Genomic DNA, 17871 nt, shown 5'->3' on the forward strand with positions numbered 1-17871 from the left:
TGTCTACCGCGGCTGTCATCGGAGCGCTGCCGGGAGCGCCGCCGGCCGGACGAAGGTTGAGCATTAGGCTCCGCTCGGCCAATACGCCGCCACCGCTCCCCAGGCCGGACGGAGGCGCGCGGCATCTCTTTAGCCGTGTTACCTCCGTCGAGACGGACCCGCGATTTCGCAGCTAGTCGCGACAGGTCGGGCCCGTCTCGCGGGTCTGGCTGACCCGGATCTTTTTTTTTTTTAATGTAATATATTAATAATATTATATTATAAAAATATTTTAAAGAATAGTCCTTGGGCCGGACCGCGTTTCAGGGCCAGCCAGGCCGCGGGTCACTGACCCAAATCCGTTTCGAATGTTTTAATAAAAATTATATAATATTATTTTGATATAAAAATACATAAAAATAATTAGAAAAATGCAAAAATATTTTTCATTCTAAAAAAGAAAAACCAGAAAAGACTTAAAAATAAACTTTTAATGCTTTTTTTTTCCTTAAAATGTGTGAACGCACTTAACAGAAAATAAAAAGAAAAAGAAAAATTGTGTTCATATTATTGAAAGCAAATATTGGTTTATTCTAATTACGCCCTTACGATACATGAAGATAACTATTTCCTTAAATTGATTAGAAATTGAATAGTAGAATTTGTGATTGGTATAAAATGCATTTTACTTTACATTTAAATAAGATTTTACTTTATAATTAAACAAGAATAGATACCGGAAGAGCATTAATAATTAATTAATGTAATCAAGTTTTTAATCCTAATTTTAGGAGTAAAGTGTTTTTTATGATATTTCACTTAGGTTAATTAGTAACAACTCTTATTTTTAATTAACGGGTTTAGGAGAATCCGGATTAAGACTAATACTTAGTGAGTCATTAGTGATGGCACCCAAAAAGGGAGGTCGCTACAATGATCTCTATAATTGTAAAAGTAGAACTTCATTTAGAGTTGTAATGGATTAAGAGTCCACCTATTTTAGGTCTAAGTGTCTTCATCAGATATCTAGAAATGATATTGATTTGTCTATAGATACTCACACTTACACTACTCTAAATCTTGATCCTAATTTTTTGGATAGGTAAAATTTTCAAGTTTTTTGTGTTTCATGCTTTCCAGATTAAAATTAGTTAAGTATGTGTGTTTTCTTGATTTTAGCATATGGACGCCCTTCTTTATAAGAGTTTCTTGTGTAATGAAATTTTTCATTCCATATTAGGTTGTCTTTCCTCCTCCATCCAATCAAGCATGTGAGTTTGAGAGAGTCGGTCAGGATAGAAACCACGGCCCGAAGTAGAAAACGAGACGGATCTGTGTTATGTCTGGCCTAAGGAAGGCAAGGTTGGGCTTAGCCTTCTCTACAAAGCCGAAAGCCGAAAGCCGATTACGCCGGAACTCTTAAGTCAACTACGTTCAATTGTTGGTAAACACTTTTAGTCTATTTAAGTCCTTTTCTTTCTGTCAGGCATACTTGCAATATTTCCTGACTTCTCCCAGGCCAAAGATTGAAGAAAGCTTTACCTTTAAAAAAAAATACTTTGTTTTTGGGCCACTATAACTTTAGATAATAGTTGGTGCAAAACCATAAATTAAAGGACCACATCAAATTATGTAAAAAAGTCAAGGTACTACATTGAACAAAAAAAAAAAAAAAAAAAAAAATTGACCTTGATCGAATTGAATATTGAGCGAAAGTTCAAATTGTGTCATTATCCCTAATTTAATGTACTCAGCAACCAATACCAATGAGCAATGATATTCAATCAACTTAGACTTTTCGGGGTTTCTCGAAAGGAAAAGTAAAAGAAAATTGACTGGCTAATCGAACGGTTCCCCATGGTTCCCCAGTTCTTAAAACGTCTTCCATTGACTTCTAATTCTAGGAAATAAATGCTCCGGGAGAGGAAAGAAGACAAGTCAAGCATGCTCTGGTCATGTTTTATAGGTTATGAAGCAAAAGCCTTACATGTCTGCTTTCTTGCCTGAAACATAAGCGCGCCGCATCCCCATCTAAGTACAACATGAATCCTCGAAATGTGTCATTACAAATTCTGTTTCTGTTTCTTCTATTTCATTTGATTGATTCTTTGCACACCCTTGCCCCAAACAATACCGTGAAAGATGGTGAGGTCTTAATCTCCCAAGGAAGAAAATTTGCTCTCGGTTTCTTCAGCCCAGGTAATTCAAGCCTGCGTTACGTGGGGATTTGGTACAATGGACTCCCAGAGCAAACCGTCGTTTGGGTTGCTAACAGAGAGAAACCCGTGAATGATACTTCAGGAGTTCTTGCATTTGATCATTGCGGAAACTTAGTGATCCATGAAAACGATGGGAGCTTTCCCATTTGGTCAACCAATATTTCCTCCCTGACTTTTAATGGTTCTACTACTGCTCAGCTTTTGGATTCAGGTAACCTGGTTTTAATTCATGATCTGAGCAAAATGGTCATTTGGCAGAGCTTTGATCATCCCACAGATACCCAACTTCCGTCCATGAAGCTTGGGATGGACCGGAGAACCGGTTTGAACTGGTTCCTGACATCTTGGAAGTCCAAAGATGATCCAGCACCAGGCATTTATTCATTCAGGATTGAACAAACAGGGTACCCACAAGGGTTCCTTTACCAGGGTCGAGCTCCATATTGGCGGGGTGGACCGATAATTGAGAATCCACATGGTGTTGAGCCGTCAATGCCTAATGATTTCAACTATATTATCACAATTGTGAGCAACGCGACGGAGTTTTCTCAAACGTATAGCACATCGGTTATCTCTAGGTATGTGGTGCAGGAGTCAGGGTCATTTAAATACTTTGTAATGAGTGATGAAGAACAGCAATGGAGCGAGTTTAATCACTTTCCAAGGGAGCAGTGTGACAACTACAGGAACTGTGGGCCTAATAGCAACTGTGGTGCAAACACCGCTGACCAGTTAGACTGCACATGCCTGCCTGGCTTCGAACCCACATCTCTGGCCGAATGGTACCTAAAGAACGGATCAGATGGATGCAAGAGGAGGCAAGGCGCGTCAATGTGTCAAAGTGGGGAAGGTTTTGTGAAGGTGCAACGGGTGAAGTTGCCGGACACTACAACAGCACATGTTGACATGAGGCTGAGCTTGAAGGAGTGCGAGCAGGAATGCTTGAGGGATTGCAATTGCACAGCTTATTCGAGTGCAAATAAAAGCATGGGGGAATATGGATGCCTTAAATGGTTTGGAGATTTAGTGGATACAAGAGAATTTTCAAACTTGGGTGAAGATTTATATGTGCGGGTCGATGCAATTGACTTAGGTACTTGTTGCTAATATCTACTTGAAATGCTTTTGCTGCTGTTGTTGGGTTGTTATTATTGTCTTATTTCTCCTGATTTCTTGTCTTGACGAAACTGTTCGTTTCTGATAGTCGTAGCATTCATTTCCATAACATTTGCAACTTCCAAGTCCTTGTGCCTTCTTTTACAGCTCGTTATAGGAAAAGCACTCTTGTCAAGAAGGCAATGGTGGCAACGATGTTGGTATCTGCAGTAGTGTTGCTGCTCTTAGGCTCCCTTATGTACTGCCTTCGGCTGAAGAAGAAAAGAGGTGTGGTAGTCTTGCCTTGATAGAAGCTTTTTCTGCCATATATATTACCCAGTCTGTTTTCCAAGTAGGTAGTTATTTCGATGTTTAGGGATAAGAAATCCATTAAATTTAAATTGGAGCTAATCTAGCCAGGATTTTAGGCTACAGGGTGGTTGTATTCATTACTGGAAACCTTGACCAAAACAGTGCTTGATAATTAAAAATGCTGAATTGTGACAGCAGATGGAAGAGGAAAAATTTGCACCGCTCCTTCCTCTACAAAAAATTGCCAACTTGACCAGAACGGCAAAAAAAGAAGCAGTACAGAATTGCTTTCATTTTCATAAGCGTTTCGTTCAACTGTGTGACAGCAGATAGAAGAGGGCGTAATCATCCGTTCGGTGTTACCACAAGTTCAACATCTTTGGACGAAATTCCAGGCCTGAAAGACCTTGACAGCGAAGGTAGGCGAAAAACAGATATACCAGTACTTGATTTTGGAACTGTGGCTGCAGCCACAAGCAATTTTTCCTCTGCCAATGAGCTCGGCCAAGGCGGTTTTGGATCTGTATATAAGGTAATTAATCTCCCTATTCAACTGAATCCAAGTGGTTATTGGATATTAATATGTATATTCTACCAACTTCAATTGTCTGTCCCTTCCGGGGATTGATGTCCTTGAATAAAAAACGCGGTTTTGGAGTATGTCGTGTCGACTTTATCGCCATCACAAACTCATTAAGTAACCAACACATCGTCCCAGGAAGTTTAACTACCTAATCTATCTTATATTTTCTCTTAACAGCTTTTCAGCCACCGGCTTCATCCGACAGGTCTAAATATTTATTCTTGTAACGTGTTCATTTTCACAGGGCGTGACAAATGATGGAACAGAAATAGCGGTTAAAAGGCTCTCAAAATATTCAGGACAAGGAAATGAAGAGTTCAAAAATGAAGTCAGGTTGATTGCCAAACTCCAACACCGGAATCTAGTGAAAATCTTAGGTTGCTGCATTCAAGAAGATGAAAAGCTGTTAATTTATGAGTATTTACCCAATAAAAGCTTGGATTCATTACTTTTCGGTAAGTAATCTCTTCTAGTAGCCAGAATTTCGGTCTATAGCTAGTTTTATGGATAATAATGTTGAGGTAATCCCCAAAATTGGTCTAGATGAAACAAAGAGATCGCTTCTGGATTGGGAAAAAAGGTATGAAATTGCATATGGGGTAGCTCGGGGACTCATGTATTTACATCAAGATTCGACCCTGAGGATAATCCATAGAGATTTGAAAGTTAGCAATGTCTTATTGGATGTTGCATTGAACCCCAAGATTTCAGATTTTGGGTTAGCGAGGATATGTGGAGGAGACCAAATTGAAGGAAAAACGAAGCGTGTGGTCGGGACATAGTAAGTGTTTTTCTTGAGCATTAAATTCTATTTCATCTAATTAAACAATGAGATATTCGAACACGGAAAAAGAACTCCGACCAACCATTTTCTTTCTTTCATACTAAAGTTTCAACCTTTTGTTATGTCCCCCTTGTAAGATGAATGAGATGCTGATTACTTTTCTTGTTTTTGGCTTCCACAGTGGGTACATGGCACCAGAGTATGCTATGCAAGGCCAGTTTTCTATAAAATCAGATGTGTACAGTTATGGAGTTTTGTTGCTAGAGATCATCACAGGCCAAAGAAATAGCGGGTGCTATCATATGAATCCCTTTTGCTATTTAATTGGCCATGTAAGTATGAAACTCTTATATAATTCATCGCTATGCACAACTTGACCAGGCTCTACAATCGCAGTCACAATCTGAGGTGTCTGGTATGTGTGATGTCCAGGTATGGGAGCTGTGGAAAGGAGGAAAATGCATGGACATTGTGGACAAATCAATTGGCAATACATATTCTGAAGAAATCGTATCAAGGTGCATTCAAATCGGTCTTTTGTGCGTGCAAAGATATGCATCGGACAGGCCAACTATGTCCACAGTGGTTTTCATGTTGGGAAATGCTGATGTGGTACTTCCGTTCCCGAAACAGCCCGCATTCATCGACGAGAGTGACTACAATGGAAATATTCAGTCGATATGCAACCAAACATGTTCTGTTAACAGAGTTACAATTACTGCTGTTGAAGCTCACTAGCCACATGCCACCACAAGTCCACTACGGTACTACTCAACTTGAGAAATTGAGATGCTTCCTGTATCGGTAGATAGACGACACCTGAAGGCTAATCGTGTTGTGTATGAGCTAAAAGTTGCTCTTGTGCTTAGGAGAAAAGTTTACATGTAGATTAGATGTAATAGACTACCGTTGCAAATTTCCTTGAATATGCATGAGGTAGGAATTATTTTCTTGTTTGATGCTTGGGACACGTTGACTGAAAATATCAAGCTCAGAAAGGGTAAAGTCGGTGTCACATCTTGAATTACATTTACATGGTGGACGAAAAATTTACAACTACTTGCTTAAATTCATTAGAAAGGTCCACCTCACTAATTAAGACCTTGACTACACTCTGTGATATTTGGGGTATTGTTCACTCAGTCACTTACGTTGCCTTAGACATCATACCATAGTATCCTAAAACAAAAAGACAATATGAAAACATAATTAGTATATGCCAAGGCCCAGCAACTAGCTAGAAGAGAAAGAAGAAAGGAGGGAAAAAAATTTCAAAAAAAAAATGAAGGTAAAGCCAAACGATTTCTTATTCTTTTTCTAATTGAAGAATCAAAATTTTAGGATCATACCAAACACATTCTTCTGGTTGAACTCATTTAGGGAATAGAATTGGAAAAAAAATATATTTTTGAACTGAAATTATTTTTGGAAATAAAATTTTTACCAAACACACCTTTACTGTTACCCCATCATTTTACTTTAATGAATCGTATGTTGATTTGCTTTTACAAGGTGTGACAAACATGGAATGGAAATGGCAGTTAAAAGGCTTCTCAAATATTCTGGACAAAGGATCGAATAGTATAAGATTGAAGTTACATTGATTGCAAAACTCCATCTTTGGAGTGTGGTGAAAATTCTAGGGTACTACATTGGAGAAATTGATAAACTATTAATTTGCAAGTATATGCCTAACTAAAGCTTGGATTTCATTCATCGTTCGTTGAAATGCTCTAATGTGTAATCGAGCAGAATTATTATTATTATTATTATTATTATTATTATTATTATTATTATTATTATTATTATTATTATTATTATTATTATTATTATTATTATTATTATTATTTATGTTCTTACGTGACTTGTGAACTCAAACTAGAATACCGCAATTTCTTCTTTTTTCTCTAATCCAAAATAGACTTCACCAAATTTTGAACTCCCTTGAATTTGCTTGGAGATAAAGTCCAACTTAGAAGACATCCAAAATACAAGCAATACTTCAACCAGGTCATGTTCTATATACTTATGCCATGTCAAATATGTACAAACTCACACTCGAGACATAATTTAACACATCACTGGCTCATAGGTATGGGAGCTATGAAAAGGAGGAAATGCCTAAACATTGTCGACTAGTCGATTCGCAATTTATGTCAAGAGAGGAGGCTTCAAGGTGAATTCAGATCGGTGTCTTGTGCATGCAAGAGTTCTCATCCAATGCCTACGGTCTGTGTTCACGTTGGGGAATGCTAGTGTGTTGCTTCCGTCTACGAAACAGCTTGCGTTTGTCTTCAAGAAGAGCTACCATGGAGCAAATGCATTGTCTAGTAATGGCATTGTTTCAGCTTCTATTTATGATGTCGGGATTACTATGGTCAATGTGTGATAAATAAGTTTACAATTTTTTTAAAGGATAAGTACATTGAAAGTCTTAAAATTTATCAAGAATGAACAAGTGAATCCTAAAATTTTCAAAAAGTGCAATTAAATCCTAAAACTTATCACAAAGTACAATAGTCCTACAACCTTTAAAAAGTGTAATCAAGTCCTAAAACTTGTCAAATTGATTTAATAAAATCTTTCAATTTTATTGCACTTTTTGAAAGTTTTAAAACTCAATTGCACTTTTGTGATAAATAATAGGACTTGATTACACTTTTTGAAAATTTTATGATTCAATTGCACTTTCGTAATAAGTTTCTAAACTTGTAATGCACTTTCCTTTTCTTTTTTTTTTTTTTTTTCCAAAAAAGGCACTTCTAAAAAGATTTGCGTAGTACATATGTATGTTAAACTCTGAATGTAATTACCTGATGCCAAGTACATTAACAGTAGCTTTGTACAAAAGGGACTTGAAAATATTGAATAAATTGATTTTGAAACCTCAAACTCACATCAGCATAGTAATGCACCGAGACTACGTTGAGGAAAGTGTACTAATCTCTCTTCTCTCGAGCCTCACATCCGAGGGATCATAATTCCTTTCCTTATCACTTTCTGCCACCATTTTTGGTGAGGAGCCCTGGTTACTTGGTCAGGGTTTCCCCACGTTACCTTTCCATCTACCCTTCAAGAACTACATGAAACCCGCTTGTGCTAGTGACATTTCAAGACGACAATAAACATATAAATGACCAAATGGACAACTGAGTAAACGAACAACCGTTGATAGATTGTGAATTCTATTCCATGGGGTTGCCGTCTTCTCCCGCCACCTCGCATTGCCAAGAGAAACCATCGGTTTGTCTTTTTCTCTTGACCTATGTTTTTCTCTTTTACGGGTCAGACTTCTTGATCTATGATTGAACACTGTTTAACCTCTAGCCTCGCTCGTGAAACGGCGGTCGAGGTCAACTAATGAACGGAGGAAAGTGTCCCTTCCAGACGGGGCCAGATGGATGACCGAGTGATCAACGTCTTGGGTAAGCTTTGTTCTAGTCAGCAGGATCAAATATATGTTAGTGCTTTTTTAATTGCACGAGCATCAGGCGTGATCACTTGGGTCATGAATTTGGTGATCCGAAACAAGTGAGTGTACAAAATTCGAATCGGGTCACGTTACATAGAATTTATGCCGATTTCTATCACACTAGTCTAAACTTAGTGACTTTAATTCAGTCTGCCAAGATTAATTCTTTGTAGGGTAGACTGGCAATCCATAATAGCTTGCTATCATTTTGACAGTATTGCAAATTTCCGATGATAGGCACAATAATGGTCAGATACTCACCCCAATGAAACGCATTCACTCTTGAGATTTCAGAAAATTCTAAAAGCTGTTGACATTGACAAGGGAAACAAACCTCTGTGCATCTATAATTAGAAGCACAAACAGTGAAGAGGTTTCGTATATTGCAGAGTGATCAAATCAAAAGAATCATCTTAATATAGTAGCTTAGTTCTGTCATAAGAAAACAGAGAATACTAGCCTAGCGTAAAGGACGAATCTGAAAAGGATTAAATGGCAATTTGACTCTAGCCTTGAATAAAGACCTAGAAATGGAATTTTTTTTCCTCAGTTTCCGCAATGACATTATGATATTGAATTTTCAGCTCGACTGACTGTTTCTATATTAAAATCGCTGTCAATGGAAACGACACGGTATCCATCTCTGTCACAACAGTCTGATGAGTAATGATACCTCAAATACCATAGAGTGTAGTTGAGGTCTTAATTAGTGGGGACCTTTCCCATGAATTTAAGCAAAGTGATTGTCACCTTTTCGATCCACCAAATGGAGTGCAAGCTGTGATGCTTCATACTTGGTCGATATTTCTCGATCGTGAAACAAGAAATTTTTCATGTACATTGAAGTAATGGTCACGTACCTTGGGGACTCGCCTCACCTTTCCCTTCCCAGCAGCCTTATCCCTTTAATTAATGTGGTGGATCGATGTTGCTTGAGGTGTATTTGCTTCCCCATTGAATCGGTTCCAGGTGAATAAACAGGGCTCTTGGTTATCATCACTCCGCCCATCCTCGATAAAAAGACAGCATGAACACAGAAAAGGGGTCAGTATATGCCCTGCTTCTTCTTTTTCTACTTCAGGGAAGTACTGGCTTGGACATCCTAAGCCAAAACAATACTATCAGAGATGGCAATCTCTTGGTCTCCAGCGGTAAAAAGTTCGCTCTCGGTTTCTTCAGCCCAGGTAATTCTAGCCACCGTTATGTCGGAATTTGGTATTACCAAGTTTCTGAGCAAACCGTTGTTTGGGTTGCTAACCGAGAGAGGCCAATCAATGGCACTTCAGGAGCTCTTTCGATTGATTCTGATGGAAATTTGGTGCTCCATGAGACAAATGGAAGCTTTCTTGTTTGGTCCACAAATGTTTCTTATGCATTGTCCAATTATTCTACTACAGCCCGGCTTATGGATTCAGGCAATCTAGTCCTGGTTCAAGATTTTAGCGAAAGGATGATATGGCAAAGCTTTGATTATCCAACAGACACTATGTGTTGTGATAGGGCGAGCGATCGAACAAAATATAGACGGAAGAAGAAAAATAAATCGGACATTGAATTTACTGAACCTAGACTTACATCCACTGGGAGAGCAGCAGCGAATTTCACTATAGATCAAGCGATACAAAAAGATTACAAAGTCACTTAAACACTCTCTCGGTGTTTCCCAAACCCTAATTACACCCAATGCACCAATCTTTCTTGGATGTAAATCACGAATAAGCTTTTCTACACGAGAAACACGAAGACCCACTTTCAAGCACCTAGCGCCTACGGATGTCTCTCACAAACAGAGAAAACCATGGCACTCAAAATAAGAACAGCGCTTCGATCAACAACCTATACTTCGGTGGCGTGCGGCTTCTCCTTTTATATGTAGGTCTTTGGCCGCTTCGTAGGTTTCTTTTTCCCCGACTTCGTACAAGTGCACAAAACAAAGGAAATTAGATTATGCTTTGGGCCCCACCTTTCCGATGCGTGCAGAGAACTCGGCAACTTCTCACGGTAGAAAAGGAAATCTTCTTTGTGCGTGTGTGCCCAAGGTCAAACTTTTGACCTTGGGCCCCACCACCTTTCTCTTCACGTGGAGGAGCTTATGCGGCTTCGTTCATCTTTTCTTCAATTCGGAATCCGCAGCCTTCACAGGAAAGCACTTTCCTCCCTTTTTATTTTAGTTTATATTTCAAAATTCAGCAATTCGCTTCAGGCTTAAATTCGAGACATATTTTAACAATCTCCACCTTGCCTCGACGTTTGAGCTAAATTACAATTGCTTTGTAAAAAAAAAAAATTCAAGTTCTGCTGCTACTTTCCCATTGCTCCCAATGAGCTCAACCATCACAGATATTATCCAAGTCCAAGCCTCACTTGAACTTCGTCATAACCGATGACCTCATCAGAATACCAACTCCACATGCACCTTTAACTGCTCCGCAAGGATTTTCTGACGCAACTTCCTTAACCGCAGATAAAGCAAAACCGTTATTGCATCCATATTTTTTAAGAGATCAAACACGTACTTTGTTAATTTCAGTAATTACAGCAACCGTTGGCTCTATAAGCTCCACCTCGCTACAAACACTATCTGTGTCGATTACTTTGCTAGTACCTGTACTCGCTACCTTAGGAGTTTCTGGTTGCAACTCCACCTCAAGCTTAACACCGTTTAGATTTGTATTAACACTGCCACAAACACTCCTAGCCAAAACTATTGAAGACTTGTCAATAGTAACTTATCTGCTGTCAATAGGTGAATTTATATCCAGGCACCACAACTGATCGCCCCACTCACCTTGCTTATAGCCATGGAATATGCACATTGCCCTCTCATTGAGCTTACCATCACTCACTCGAAAATAACATGAGCAACCAAACATTTTAAGAATAGAATAATTAGCAACGTTACCTGACCACACTTTTTCAGGAATCCGCCATTCAATAGCGGTTGATGGGAATCTTTTCACCAGGTAGCTTACCGTACTTAGCACATCAACAAGGAATCTCCTAGTCATACCAGCACTAGAGATAATTTTTCGGGCCATCTCTAGTAATGTTCTGCTCATCAATTCTACAAATTGTTGTGATTTATTGGCACTAGTGCGGTGTTTCACTATGCCCTCTTTCATGCAGAATTTATTTGCCAGCTCCGAGCAAAACTCCATGCTATTGCCAGTCCGCACATGCTTGATTGACTTACCAATCTCCGTCTCGATCAAAGCTCTTGAATGCGAGATCCTGACACCAGCATCAAACTTGTGCATTGGCATAAACACTCAGGTCTTCCTCGAGTAGTCAAAAGACTCTCAAACAGATGCATCCGACGTCTCCACAGCGAAATTTATCACTATCTCACCTTGTAGTTTATACAGGCCATCGTGTTTGATTCATTTCATTATCACTAGGGCACATCGAACAACCTTTAGAACTCCACCTTTTGAAGAATCCTTGCAACCAGCTGAATCTAGGACACCCAAAGAAATTAAGTTCTTTTTCAATTATGGAACATGCCTCACTCCAGTTAATGTCCTCACAATACCATCATACATTCTGATTTTAACATCACCAACACCCACAACATTGCACTCAGCGTTGTTCCCTAACTGGACTTTACCACTACTCGTGCACTGATAAGTGATAAACCAATTTCTATTTGGTGTGACATGAAAAGAACAACCAGAATCCATAACCCATCCATCAAGCGATGAATCATTAGTGACAGACAAGACATAATCGGCATTATCTGCTACAGCTGTAACATTATCTGCAGAATCAACCATAATTCCCTTACCATTTTCGTTCTTCAACTTAAGGCAATCCCTTCTAAGATGCCTCCTCTTGCCACAACTCCAGCAGACAACATTAGCAATCCTAGATTGACTACGTCTGTTCATATTAGTACTATTGTTACCCACACGTGTTACAAATCTTCCTCTATTTTCACCTACTAAAACAGTAGATGTAGATTTGCCAGATTCTCTTCTACGAATATCCTCGCTCAGAATTAAATCTCGAACCCCATCAAATGTCAAACTTGTTGACCCAGAGGAATTACTAACAGCGGTAACAGTAGTATTCCAACTATCAGGCAATGAGGATAATAGAATCAAAACACGTACCTCATCTTCAAAATTAATCTCAACTGAACTCAGTTGACTAACAATCACATTGAATTCATTGATATGATCTGCAACTGACGCACCTTCTTTCATCTTCAAGTTTAATAGACGTCGCATCAAACAAACCTTGTTGATCGCAGAGGGCTTCTCGTACATATCTGATAGGGCTTGCATCAAATCAGCAGTGATCTTCTCCTTCAAGATGTTAAACGCGACGTTACGAGCCAACGTTAGCCGAATAACACCCATAGCTCGTCTATCCAGCAAATCCCAATCAGCTTGCTTCATCGTCTCTGGTTTCTCCCTAAATAAAGGCAAGTGCAGATTCATCTGGTAAAGATAATCTTCAATCTGCATATTCTAGAAACTAAAATCCTTCCCATCAAATTTGTTGATTCTCACTTTTACTTCTTATGTCGCCATCGATTCGCTTCAACTCAGCCAAACCTAATACCACTTGTTGCGATAGGGTGAGCAATCGAATAAAATATAGACGGAAGAAGAAAAATAAACGCACACCGGATTTACGTGATTCAATCATAAAGACCTACGTCCACTGGGAGAGCAGCAGCGAATTTCACTATAGATCAAGCGATACAAGGAGATTACACACTCGAGTCACTCAAATACTCTCTCGGTGTTTTCCAAACCCCAATTACACTCAATGCACCAATTTTTCTTGAATGTAAATCACAAATAAGCTTTTCTGCATGAGAAACACGAAGACCCACTCTCAAGCACCCAACGCCTACGGATGTCTCTCACAAACAGAGAAAATCATGGCACTCAAAATAAGAACAACGCTTCGATGAACAACCTATACTTCGGTGGCGTGCGGCTTCTCCTTTTATACATAGGTCTTTGGCCGCTTCGTAGAGTTTCTTTTTTACCGACTTCGTACAAGCGCACAAAACAAAGGAAATTAGATTATGCTTTTACATGTGTGTTGGGCCCCACCTTTCCTACGCGTGCAGAGAACTCGGCAACTTCTCACGGTAGAAAAGGAAATCTTCTTGGTGCGTGTGTGCCCAAGGTCAAACTTTTGACCTTGGGCCCCACCACCTTTCTCTTCACGTGCAGGAGCTTATGCGGCTTCGTTCTTCTTTTCTTCAATTTGGAATCCGTAGCCTTCACAGCAAAGCACTTTCCTCCCTTTTTATTTTATTTTATATTTTAAAATTCAACAATTCGCTTCAGCTTAAACTCCAGACATATTTTAACATTATGCTTCCTTTCATGAAACTCGGGTTGAACCGCAAAACCGGTTTGAACCGGTTCCTAACATCTTGGAAGTCCCCAGAGGATCCGACACCTGGCAATTGCTCCTATAGGATCGACCCAACGGGCTACCCTCAATTGCTTCTGTACAAGGACGGGGATCCATATTGGCGTGCCGGGTCATGGACTGGAGATCGGTGGAGCGGTGTACCTGAAATCACTCGTGCTTACATCTTTAACATAAGCTTTGTAAATGACCCAGACGAGGTTTCTATAATGTATGGCGTCATTGATGCATCGATCATCACCAGAATGGTGGTGAGCGAATCGGGGTCAGTCCGACGATCCACATGGCACGACGGAGACCGCCGGTGGATAGAATACTGGTTCGCTCCAAAGGACCAGTGCGATTTTTACGGCAATTGTGGACCCAACAGCAACTGCAATCCATATGATGCGGGCCAGTTCGAGTGCACATACCTGCCAGGGCTCGAGCCCAAGTCGCCGGGCGATTGGAACCTTGGAGATGGATCGGCAGGGTGCGTGAGGAGGGGAGGGGTGTCAGTGTGTCGAAGTGGGGAAGGATTCGTGAAGGTGGCCCGTGTGAAGGTGCCGGACACTTCAAAAGCACGTGCCAACATGAGCTTGAACTTGAAGGAGTGCAAGGAGGAATGCCTGAGGGATTGCTCTTGCACAGCTTATGCTAGTGCCAGTGAGAGCCTGGGAGGTTCCGGGTGCCTCACGTGGCACGGCAATTTAGTCGATACAAGAACATTTGCAGATTCGGGTCAAGATTTATACATATGGGTCGATGCCATTGAGTTAGGTACTCCTATTTCTGTAATTTATGTTACTAATACTACTTTTGTTAATGTGATGTATCTCCTGCAACCTCAATTGTTTCATTAAATTAGCATTGTCAAGCAAATGATGAATTGAACTTCGAAACAGATTAAATTCATGAGCATAAGAATTCACATCCATGATTCTAGGAATCAAGTTTGAGCTTTTGCATCGCATAAACTGTATATTGTTTGAGATCAGCTTGGTGATATCTGGTTTCAAGTTGAGGTTGAAAGAATTTTTCATTCTATACTTGGCACAAGCACTTTCGAGGTCATTGAATCTGAAGTACCGTGTTTATACTTTCCTTTCAGCTCGTTACAGGAAAACAAGATCCCTCAGCCAAAAGGCAACGGCTGCGATAATTCTGGTTTCAATTTTTACAGCTCTACTGCTCGCCAGCCCTTCTTGTACCTCCTGGTGATCAAGAAGAGAAAGGGTGCGTCACTTAGTCCTCAACATCAGTACGCTCTTTATTATATTTTCCGTTTAATTCGTCTGCTAACTCTTATTGTTCACCAATTAATAAAGGACACAAATTTTGGTTGGTTCAGTCTTGGAACTTTTCCCAGCTGTAGGAAGTCAGTTAAAGAGTAACTTCTATGTTTTTATTTGATCATTTCCGAATCTAAGAACCTTGAACCAAAGAAAGCATGATGATGCCAGTTCAGATCTTAATGCAGCAATTTAACAATGAACCTAAACCAGCACAAGGCCAGTTTCAGGATACAAGAGATGAAATCATGCAATACGTCAATATATTTACCAGGAAAACAGATGTAAAAATGTTTGCGAAGATCTTAATAAGCTTACAACTTTCATTCGGTTTAACGAAATGAATTCCTGAGTGAAGAATCTCACAATTCCTCCAAGGTTATAATGGCATTTGTGTGGTTGTTTCGGAAACAGATCACAGAAGCCATAATCCACTGGTGAGTGATATGAGGACAAATTCAACATATCTCGACGGCCCTCAGACCATAAAAGACCGCGATGATGGACCCAGAGGAAACAGAGATGTGCCGCTCTTTGACTTAAGCACCATAGCTTCGGCAACAAACAATTTCTCCGTCCTCAATAAGCTTGGTCAAGGCGGTTTTGGATCAGTATACAAGGTAAACTTCCATTACACAAAAAAGCTACCTAGAAAAAACGATGATACAGACTTGCAAAGTGGAAATTAATTTGACAGGGCATTATGGACAATGGATTGGAAATAGCTGTCAAAAGACTATCGAAACTTTCAGGACAAGGAACTGAAGAATTTAAAAACGAAGTCCAGTTGATTGGGAAGCTCCAACATCGGAACCTGGCGAGAATACTAGGCTGCTGCGTCGAAGAAGACGAGAAAATGCTAATTTATGAATATTTGCCGAACAAAAGCTTGGATGCCTTCCTTTTCGGTACGTTTTCTGCTCTCCCACTAGCTACAATACTCCGAAAAAACAATGGTTTGTTGATGTCATGATCTTGGTCCAGACAAAACGAGAAGATCGTTGCTGGATTGGAGAAAACGGTTGGAAATCGCATCTGGGTTGGCTCGAGGACTCTTGTACTTGCACCAAGATTCGAGGCTGAGGATCATCCACCGAGACTTAAAGGCCAGCAATGTCCTACTGGATGAAGAAATGAATCCAAAGATATCAGATTTTGGTATGGCTAGGATATGTGGCGGGGACCAAATCCAAGGAAACACAAATCGTGTAGTTGGAACATAGTAAGCATTCTTGCTATCGCAATGCTTTATGTGTTATTGAGTCCAAGAGCCTCATCTCAACTAATTAGTCGAAACCTCTTTTTCTTCCTTCATTTTTTTTTTTGCGGCAGCGGGTACATGTCGCCAGAGTACGCAATGGAAGGTATATTTTCGATAAAATCCGATGTCTATAGTTTTGGAGTTTTGCTGTTGGAGATCATAAGTGGCAAAAGGAACAGTGCATATTACCATGAAAATCCATCTTCCAATTTGGTAAGCCATGTAAGTACTGGAACTCTTAAATAAGTACAAAAGACAGGACTGGACACAGACATAATACAAAGCCTGAAATACTCGCTTGTTCACTACACAGTCGCAGGCATGGGAGCTATGGAAAGAAGGGAACTAGTGAAATCTCACTAAGGAATTAAACAAATTCTACTCACAAGAGGACGTTATCGACGAGTCGAAGGATGGGTGATTCATGCTCCAAAGAGGAGGCCTTGAGGTGCATCCAGATTGGTCTTTTGTGCGTGCAAGAATTCGCGGACGATAGGCCGAACATGTCCGCCGTTGTGCTCATGTTGGCAAATAACGATGTGGCTCTTGCATCCCCGAAACGACCGGCATGCGTTTTCAAGAGCAAGCACCATGGCACGAATCTATCTGCAAGCGATGGAGCGGCTTCATTAAACGACATTACGGTTTCAACAGTCGAAGGCCGCTAGTTTTTTCCGTTCTCTCGCCCTAAATTAGTTATATAACAAATTCTCTTTAAAACACTAGTAGCTATGCAAGTATTGGGGACTGGAATTCCAACACTATGTTCATGATGTTTGGTATGATTTGGAAACTGCAAATTGCACGATGCTTCTTTTTTGGTTAACGTTGATAATTCCCTTAGAGATTAAGATTGTAGTCCAATTTAGGTTATTCTCGTGATATGATATACATATTTGTACTAAGAGGAGTAAACCGATGAAATTTTTTGTCAAACCATGGCCTACCATTCTGAAAACTGAAAGATGTCAGATAAATGCGTGGTATAATATTTAAAAAGTCTAACAGTTCCACTCACACACATGCTGAAATTTGGCCTAAGAGTAAGCTCATAAAATTACAACAATAGAGACTAGTAGAGGTCTCCGAAGATTTGAACTCAATCCTCCTATCCTGATATCATGTTAACATCTAAGTCAAATAGAACATAAATGTAACCTCATTTTGAGACCAAAACTAAGAGCATCTATTAATAAGATCATATATTCCAAATGCAAAGGCAATAATGATCCCTCAGAAAGACAAAAACTAGTTTCGAATTGAGCATAGAAATTTGGTACCTGGTCTGACAGAAAAGAGAAGCATTTGATGATTGCTTTGATTTCATTCTACGTATGACAACAGCAATTTGGAGTACTTGCCAGTGTAGCTTAAAGTTCGACATAATTTGAGGAATCCCAGACGTGCAAAACGTCCGCAACCAAGGAAGAAGAAATTGTTGAATGAGTCAATTTCCTTTTGGTTTGTTTTTAATGTGTTAATAGTCTATTAAGCACTC

The 17871-nt window shown here is 39.8% G+C and overlaps 2 protein-coding genes across 4 annotated transcripts; both read left to right on the plus strand.

The window, feature by feature from the left end:
- The first annotated feature begins 1240 nt into the window (after positions 1–1240).
- On the plus strand, positions 1241–5931 carry LOC104442771 (G-type lectin S-receptor-like serine/threonine-protein kinase RKS1). Of its 3 annotated transcripts, XM_039311361.1 has the most exons (8): positions 1241–1423; positions 2457–3291; positions 3462–3581; positions 3932–4137; positions 4433–4643; positions 4732–4969; positions 5154–5304; positions 5405–5931. In XM_039311361.1, the coding sequence occupies exons 2-8, from the start codon at positions 2493–2495 to the stop codon at positions 5708–5710; spliced, it is 2031 nt and encodes a 676-aa protein (XP_039167295.1). In that variant the 5' UTR covers positions 1241–1423; positions 2457–2492; the 3' UTR covers positions 5711–5931. The 3 variants fall into 3 exon arrangements, with proteins under 3 accessions (XP_039167295.1, XP_010054464.2, XP_018727483.2); XM_010056162.3 differs by lacking the exon at positions 1241–1423 and having other exon boundaries at positions 1899–3291; XM_018871938.2 differs by lacking the exon at positions 1241–1423 and having other exon boundaries at positions 1900–3291; positions 3935–4137.
- Positions 5932–9211: 3280 nt separating this feature from the next.
- On the plus strand, positions 9212–16622 carry LOC104442763 (G-type lectin S-receptor-like serine/threonine-protein kinase At1g11410). The gene is made up of 8 exons (XM_039310725.1): positions 9212–9932; positions 13783–14600; positions 14767–14845; positions 14932–15056; positions 15527–15732; positions 15810–16020; positions 16097–16334; positions 16445–16622. Exons 1-8 carry the CDS (start codon positions 9472–9474, stop codon positions 16617–16619), a joined length of 2313 nt encoding a protein of 770 aa, XP_039166659.1. The 5' UTR covers positions 9212–9471; the 3' UTR covers positions 16620–16622.
- The last annotated feature ends 1249 nt before the right edge of the window (positions 16623–17871 follow it).

The sequence above is a fragment of the Eucalyptus grandis genome, chromosome 4 (genome assembly GCF_016545825.1).
Source record: "Eucalyptus grandis isolate ANBG69807.140 chromosome 4, ASM1654582v1, whole genome shotgun sequence".
Lineage (NCBI taxonomy): Eukaryota > Viridiplantae > Streptophyta > Magnoliopsida > Myrtales > Myrtaceae > Eucalyptus > Eucalyptus grandis.

Coding starts and splice junctions, on each gene's coding strand:
- LOC104442771 (XM_010056162.3), top strand. CDS start 2,022: ATGAATCCTCGAAATGTGTCATTACAAATTCTGTTTCTGTTTCTTCTA. Junction 3,582..3,931: donor TCGGCTGAAGAAGAAAAGAG/GTGTGGTAGTCT, acceptor ACTGTGTGACAG/CAGATAGAAGAGGGCGTAAT. Junction 4,644..4,731: donor CTTGGATTCATTACTTTTCG/GTAAGTAATCTC, acceptor AAATTGGTCTAG/ATGAAACAAAGAGATCGCTT.
- LOC104442763 (XM_039310725.1), top strand. CDS start 9,472: ATGAACACAGAAAAGGGGTCAGTATATGCCCTGCTTCTTCTTTTTCTA. Junction 9,933..13,782: donor GATTATCCAACAGACACTAT/GTGTTGTGATAG, acceptor TTTTAACATTAT/GCTTCCTTTCATGAAACTCG. Junction 15,057..15,526: donor GGTGATCAAGAAGAGAAAGG/GTGCGTCACTTA, acceptor TTTCGGAAACAG/ATCACAGAAGCCATAATCCA.